Here is a 7,752-nt window from a genome sequence, read left to right as displayed (position 1 = left end):
TTGGTCTATTTTATAACCTATTAATTGCAGTGGTTCTCAACGAGTGTGAAGCTTTCCAGGCCCAGCTGCAGAGCTCATGTGTTGCAAGGGATGCTAACAAACCATCAGGGAGGTGTGCTGGGAAGCCCATTCCCAAATCTAATCATTCTTGTGGTGCTCCTTTGAAATCTCTCCAAGAATTCTAAAAACTTATTAAAATATTGAAATAGTCTCCTGATCTGTTCAGGACTGGCCACAACCCAACTGAGTCTCTATCTCCCCTTTATAAATCTGCCCCACAGATGTTTCACCAGCAGCTTTCCAACACCAAGTGTATTTCCCTGGCAGGACAAACAGGGAGACAGAACAACAAACACTCCTTGCATTCCTCAGCTCCTTACCCAGGATGGGAAAGGGGAGAGGCTCTTCAAAACCCATTCCCACCCATAGCACATGGACTGGCGAGGGGTTTTCCCCAGCTGGAAGAGCTGAGCACCCTCAGAAGCAAGTCTGGAGCTCCAGGGAATAGCCTTGGTGGCAGGTGACTGACTTTGTCCCAAGCACTGGCAGCTCAGCACCAAGGGAAGAGGCAGTGGGAAAAGACAGGACAGACACCTCAGAACTGGTACCTGCTCATACCTGCTCAGGGGTCCAGACATTCAATGGCAAATGGATAAAAAGGAGTCTGAACTCCTGTGCCTGGAAAACTCCTAGTTTTCCACACCACTCATAAAAGCAGGCTCAATTTCAAGGCAAGGGTGTTATTCTCTCTCATACACTTGTAGGACACAAAGCCCTGAAACTCCAGCTCTAGCAGGGCCTTTTGGGGGCCACATATGTGATCTGACTCAACATTCCTTACAAGCAGCTTCCAAACCAGCACCAGCTTCCCATCCTGGACTGGGGCTTTTCCCTAATGAAATACACCAACATCAGCACCTGGAAGGCACCACGACTGACTCTGGTGCCTTCTCTCCAGGAGCAGCCTGGAGAGAAATGGTGATGGGCAGAGACAGGAGGCTGACACAGGTGAAGCTGAAACCCACAGCAAAGCTGCTCCATGCTGGAAACACTGAGCTTTGAAGCCTTCCCAGTCCAGTGCTAGGTTGTCACCTTGAGGGACACGCATGCTCCTCAGCTCCACACCCCCAGGGCTTTTCCAGGGCTTCCCTTCATTATTTCTAAGCAGCAAAGCTTGCAGTAGGCTGGACCCGTGTGCGGATCAGCCAAGGACAGGGTCTTTTCCAGTGAGGATACTTCCACGTTGCAGGGAGAATCCTGTTCCTCTGTCACAAGAAGCAGAGCAGGGGATGGGCTGCTGCAGAACAGGATCTCTGCACGAGCCAAAGACACGTGGGAAGGTCACATGCTCAGCATAACAGAAAAAACAGATTTTATGGGAAGCAAAATCGAAGTTTGGTGGCAAACACAGCAAAGGCAGGCGAGGTGCTGCTCTCTCTCACACACCAGGTATCCGCTGATCTGAGTCCCTCCCAACCACCCCATTCCTCCAGCCCACGGTTATTTCAGTTCTTGGACTTCTCTTGGACCAGGTCACCAGATGTGGGGGAAGCTGAAATCACTCGGCCACTGAAATTGCACAGTCAGAGGTGGAGAGGCTCGGAGGCTTTGCTTCAGCTCCTCAGGAAAAGCCACAGCCAAAATTCACACTCCTAAACCGACCGCTTTTCCCAGTGAAACAGTTTGTCTTAGAGGGAGGAGAACAAGTGGGATTTTTTTCCTCCCCATAAGGTTATCACAGCCTTGTCCACCTGCAGCTCCAGAGCCGATCTGGGGGCTTACAGAAAGGCAAACATCAATTTAGGTACATGCAGAATCCAGTCCCCTTGAAACTGCGGATGATGAACCTCGTGTCATCACCAGACCTGTGGTGGTTTGAGTGCAAGTACCAGAGTGGCTCCTGGGTGGTCAGACAGGGAACTTTCCTGAGCACTGGGATAAGGCAAGAGGAATTTCTAACGAGACAACCCTTGAAATACTCAAGCAAACCAAGCAAAACCAGCTGTGCTGAGAGCAGAACCACAGCACAACAGAGACAACCCTTCAAGGGCCACCAAAACACAGCGTTGGAGTTGCACGTGTTCATCGACTTCTTAAAAGCACCTGAGTGACCTTTGTGCCTCCGTGGACAACTCATGAGCTCCGTGAGGTCACTGCTACCTTCACCCACAGGCTTCTGGCAGCTGGCAAACTTCACACAGGTGGCAAAGGGACATGCAGGAATACCCTGCCATGTGGGCCCTGCAGCAGCAACGGATGTAGCCTGGAGAGACTCCCGAGCGAGCGAGAGGAAAGATCTTGACAGAGATAAAACCCCTGTGGTCTTTGAGCCAGCAAGGTGCTCCTCAACAGGGAGCAGAAGGGAAGAGACTATCTGGCTGTTTTCACATCTCCAGAATTGCTGCTTTTGTATCATGGCAGTTGGGCTAAATAAATTCAGCCTGGCAGAGGTGAGCACATTCCCTACAAGATTTGAGGAGGAATGCTCCACTCCAGCACTCCCTGCTCCTCTCCAGGACAGTGGGCACTAAGACATCCCCAAATCCACCCTCTTTCACCAGGCAGAAGCAGAGATGTCACAAGGCAGAAGTCAGCAGCATGGGAGACTGCAAAGGCATTTCAAAGGTACAGGGCTAAAAATCCGAGCTGGAGACGGGCAGCAAAGGCTCAGCATTAACTCACTGTGAGAGCAGTGGAAACCTTCCCAAAGTCATGCAGAGCCAAAGCTTTTGGCAAGAACTCCTGCAGAGTCAGCAAAAACCACTGCTCCACCTGATTGACATGCACCAAGGATCAGCTGCTCCAGAGTTCATGGGAATGTGTCCTTCAAAGCCAGCAGAACAGCCTGAAAACCAGAGAGGAGCCCCAAAATCTTGGATTCTGATCTCTTTTCTGATTTTACATTCAGCTCCTGGAGTTGCCAACAATAACACTGTTTAAGGACTTTGCATTTTCAACACCAAATCCCAGGTGGGACAGCAATAAACCTCTGCTGAACCCACTGCAATGTCCAGGGAAACCCAACAAGAGAACACGATCCACCTACGCCACCAGCTCCACAGACCAGGTCACCTGTGACGGCTCCTGGCTACCAGGAGATGGTTGGACAAGGATAGCTGTGAAGCTGCTGGCATGTCTGGTGTGCCAAGAATCCAACCAGGAGGCAGGTCTCATCCCACTGCTGTCACACGCAGCAGCATCTCCCAGAAGGAAACAAGCGCTTGAGTGAACAAGGGCCTGCACACTCAGCCATAACATGCCCATCTCCAGCCTTCTGCCTCAACAAAGCCCTAAATCTTTTAAACAAATATGGGTTAGGCATCAATTTGTGCAGTAATTTGAGCTGGAGCACAGCCCTCTCAGCAGAAAGTGAAATGAGGGGGAACTGAGTGGGAAAAGGGAAAAGAGACAGTCATGAGATGGCAGTAACACTGTCCATGTGTGCAGAAAGCATCACCTTGGGAGTTAATGTACAGCTTCCAGAGAGGATACAGGGGACAAGCTGTAGATGGGAAAATCAACACAGTGTTCCCAATTCCCTTGGATCTGTGTTGGAATCAAAGCAGGGACCCAGCTCCTCAGTGCTGAGCTTTCCTAAACTCTCCTGAAGCCACCAAGAGTAGAAAGCTCTTGACATCTTCCCAGCTGGAAGGCCAATTTTGTCTAAATTGGGTGTTTTGCCTCTCTTTGCAGTGGAGGCCGGACCTCACACCTCTGAAGTCCATGGCAGAGCTATCACTGATCTCACACTGGCGCCTGGGAACCACACAGAGAAACCCACAGGCTGGAATTACCCCCCCAGGCAGGTTTGCCACCTTGCATTTTCCATCCATGCTCCATCCCTCACACATTCCCAGGAAAATACGACAAACAGTCCTGTTCACCAAGGTTTGAGGGATTCACTTGGAATCAAAGCACTTTTTTTTTTTTTTTTGCTGTGGATTTGTATAGAACTCACCCACTGCTTGTGCTCTGACCCCTGAAGTTCAGCGTCCCCTGGTAAAAACCGAAATCACGGCCAAGTACAGTCACAGCACAGGTGTCAAACCCTGCCCAGGGCTGTGCTGCTGCTCCTCGCCTTCCCATCCTGGGCACAGGGAAGCTGCCAAGCATGGGGTGGTTTTCCCTGGGTAACTCCATGAAAATAAGACACATCCAAACCCTCTGTTCCACAACTCACACCTGCACAGGTGGTGAAAGCAAGGAGTGAGAACCTACACAGCGAGGAAGCTTTCGAAATCAGGGGAGAGATGCTTGGAAAACTCCTCCAAGCCCCATGACGCAATTCCAGAGCCAAGGAGTTACTCAAGAGGAGAAGGAAGGAGAGCGGCATTTCCCAGCACAAAGCCAGCTGCTCCCCTACTTTACTCTTTCCCACTAACAGGGAAAAAAAATTATCAGGGATTTGAGGCTGAAGTTGGAGACATAAGTGCCAGAAAAAATTAGCAGCTCCATAGCAATTTCCCTGAGGAAGGAGAACTGCATCCCAGGGATATAAAGGAAGTTGGAATTTCACCATGGGCTGAATTTGGTTTCACTGGGATGGCGCAAATTAGTCCATCAGCCTGAATTTTCACACAGGTTCTTACACTTCCCTGAGCTTTGCTCTGAACAAGAACCAAGAGGCAGGATTGAAAAATCCCAAAATTTTCACTGCTGGACCAAGGTAGGAGTTGGCAGGGGTCAGGCAGGCCAAGGTTTGTTGGCAGAACTGAAGCTGAAGAGTCCTGTTCAATCGCAATAATTAAAATAAAAAACACGTTGATTTTTTAGCATTTCCAACAGGGATCCTCCAAGGATTTTCTGAATGCAAACAAAGTATGTCCAACAAATCCTGGGTAGGAAGTTGTATTCCTTATACATCCAGGGAAACCGAGGCAGGAGTGTTGTGACAGAGCTTGGAGCAGGCTGAACATCCACTGATTTCCACATACATGCAATATTATCCTTAATTTTAGAAGATAGAAAGGTGAGAGACCAGAGGTCAGGGTCATCCATGGAAGAAAAAGGCTGGGAGAGGTTTGCACATCCATCCTACATCCCAGAGGCGATCCCTTTTTAAAAGTACTATGAATTCACTCATGCTGGTTTTCCTAAGACAAGTTTTCATGGATAAATCCGTGTCAGGACACACTGCAGAGCACAGGAAATCTCCTATTCCATAAGGCAGAGGAAACCAAACGACTGGAGAAACAACAGTGAGTCCAGAATGCCTCCTTTCCCCCAAAACTTGGGATGAACACAAACATGACTCCCTTTGCCTCCTCAAACGGAGCAGGGGTTCTTTCTAAAGCGTGGCTGGAGCTCACATGTGGGCCAACGCAAAACTTCCAGCGTGTCCTTACAACTCACTCCCATGGCCTTCCCAAAGATTCCAGCATCCAACATCCATCCCTCCATGCCTGTCCTGGTCCCCTCTGTGCTGGCACAGACGTTCCCCAGCACCAGGATGGGTGTTAAGGAACACTCTCATGGTCAGACGAGTGAGGAGAAATGAGGGGCAGGGAGGAGGAGAACATGAGAGAGGGTATGAGGGCACACGTGTTCAGAGCCCTCATTTTGAGGGCACAAAGGTATGAACCACACATTCCCTGTGTCCATGGGGAGAAGGTTCCAGGTCCTGCCTCTCTGACCTGGCTGGAGGGAGGACCTCTAGAAAGATAGTTTTAGGCTGGACTGATTCACATCACCACTGAGAACAGTCCCAGGAAAAGGGATCCCCCCCGTCCTGTCCACAGGAGACAGAAACCCTTTGAAAAGGGGAACTCCAGGTGGGAGGATCCCGGTATATCCCACCCAGCTGAGACAGAGGGTCCTGGGTGTGATGCTTTGGCAGGGTGACCCCACAACCCCAAATGTGCCACCCCCACCAGCAGAAGGGCTGCCTCCAACCCCGCACTGCCAACACAGGGGTCTCCAGGGACAACCCAAATTCACCCAGAAGAAGCCCTAAAGGTGTCTCTGCCTCTGACAGAGGGGATGCCAGATGTCCTTGACCCCACAGTCCCTCAGTGTCCCGGTAGTGTTCCCAGCCCCCTAAGGACAGTCTCCCAGCCCCACACCTCGGGCAGGGGGGTCCAAAGGGACTGTCCTTTAGCTGCACATCCACAGCAGTGATGTGCACCTCGAGGGTCTCCAGGAGTGTCCCCCAGCCCCGAACCTCTGGCAGATGCAGTCCCCAGGGGCACCCCAGGGCAGAGGGGTGTCCCCAGGGCTGTCCCGGGCCCTATTCCCCGGCAGACAGGGGTCCCCAGGGCTGTCCTAGGGCTGTCCCCAGGCCCACAGCACAGGCAGAGGGGGGTCCCCAGGCCCACAGCCCCAGCAAAGCTGGGGCAGGGAGTCCCCAGGGCTGTCCTACGGCTGTCGCCACCGCCGCATCCCCAGCACAGCGTTGTCCCCAGGGCTGTCCCCAACCCCAGCATAGGGGGGGTCCGTCCCCAAGGCTGTCCCCAACCCCAGCACGGCGGTGCCCCCAGGGCTGTCCTACGGCTGCCTCCAACCCCACCGCTCCAGCACAGGTGTGTCCCCAGGGCCGTCCCCAACCTCGGCACGGGAGGGTTCCCACCCCCACCCCCAGCACAGGGGTGTCCCCCGGGCTGTCCTACGGCTGTCCCCAACCCCGCAGCCCCAGCCCTGGTGCTCCCCAGGCCTAGTCCCCTCAGCGCCGGGGGTCGGTGTCCGCAGCCCCCGCCGCTCCCCCCCGCCCGCTCCCACCTTCTTGACGGAGAGGGAGATGTTCTCCAGGATGCGGTCCTTCACCTCCGCCGGCTCCATGGCGCCTCCGCCCGCCGCCGCCGCCGCCGCCCGCCGCGCCCGCCCGGCGCAGGCCGAGCGCCGTCCCGCCCGCCGGGCCCGCTCCGTCCTGCCGGCTCCGTCGTGCCGGCTGCCCCGGCCGGCCCCGGGCTGGCGGCTCCGCGGCGCTCAGCGCGCCATGGCCGGGCGCGGGCGCGAGCGGGCCCCGCGGCAGCGGAGCGGAGCCGAGCGCGGAGCCGCCGCCGCTCCGCCGGGAACTGAGGTCACGGGGAGGGAGGGACGGACGGAGCGAGCGGGACCGCCCCGCCGGCGACACGGGACCGGCCCAGCCGAGCCCAGCCTAGCCCGGCCTAGCTTAGAGAAGCTGAGCCGAGTCGAGCCCGGCCCAGCCCTTGCCCGACCCAAATGGCGCCCGCGGGGCCCCTCAGGGGCGAGGGGGTGGAGGGGCAATGGCGGTGGGACCCTCGTGATCCCGTGAGGGAGACGGCTCTGAGTCCCTCATGAGCCACAGAGGGGATTGAGGGGGACGAGGGGAGATGGCGTTGGAGACGGTCATGGGATGTGAGGGGAAATGTGACGGGAGATGGCACTGAGTCCCTCTTGAGCCAGCAACAGGGACATGAGAGGAGATGACACTGGAGAGGTGAGAGGAGATGAGCGGGTGAGGGAGATGGCACTGGGGACAGTGAGGGATGTGAGGAGAGATGGTGTTGGCTCTCTTATGAGCTACTGATGGAACGCGAGGGGAGATGGCATTGGGGACAGTGAAGGGACACGAGGGGAGATGGTGTTGGGGACAGTGAGGGGGGATGTGAGGGGAGATGGCACCGGGTCCCTCATGGCTCTGGGCTCTTTGAGGGGACATGGGAGGAGATGGTGTTGGAGACAGTGAGGGGACACGAGGGGGGATGGCTTTGAGTTCATTATGTCCTTGACCTTGGTGAGGAGAGATGGCATTTGGGACCCTCATGACCCAACGAGAGGACACGAGAGAAGATG

The 7,752-nt window shown here is 54.7% G+C and overlaps 1 protein-coding gene across 3 annotated transcripts in view; it reads right to left on the bottom strand.

Annotated features, from left to right (window-relative positions):
* Nucleotides 1-7,012, bottom strand: part of PLEKHM2 (pleckstrin homology and RUN domain containing M2) — a 27,172-nt gene extending 20,160 nt beyond the window's left edge. For 2 of the 3 annotated variants that reach the window (XM_017833486.1, XM_017833487.1), the window contains exon 1: nucleotides 6,715-7,012. In XM_017833486.1, the coding sequence (XP_017688975.1) occupies nucleotides 6,715-6,774 (60 nt within the window). In that variant the 5' untranslated portion in view covers nucleotides 6,775-7,012. The remainder of the gene's footprint in view (nucleotides 1-6,714) is intronic. The other variant, XM_017833485.1, reaches the window with a different exon arrangement.
* Between the last annotated feature and the right edge of the window lie 740 nt (nucleotides 7,013-7,752).

Source organism: Lepidothrix coronata, unplaced genomic scaffold (genome assembly GCF_001604755.1).
Source record: "Lepidothrix coronata isolate B3197 unplaced genomic scaffold, Lepidothrix_coronata-1.0 Scaffold214, whole genome shotgun sequence".
NCBI lineage: Eukaryota > Metazoa > Chordata > Aves > Passeriformes > Pipridae > Lepidothrix > Lepidothrix coronata.
Note: the sequence above shows the minus strand (reverse complement) of the source record. Positions and strands in the feature narration are given on the sequence as shown.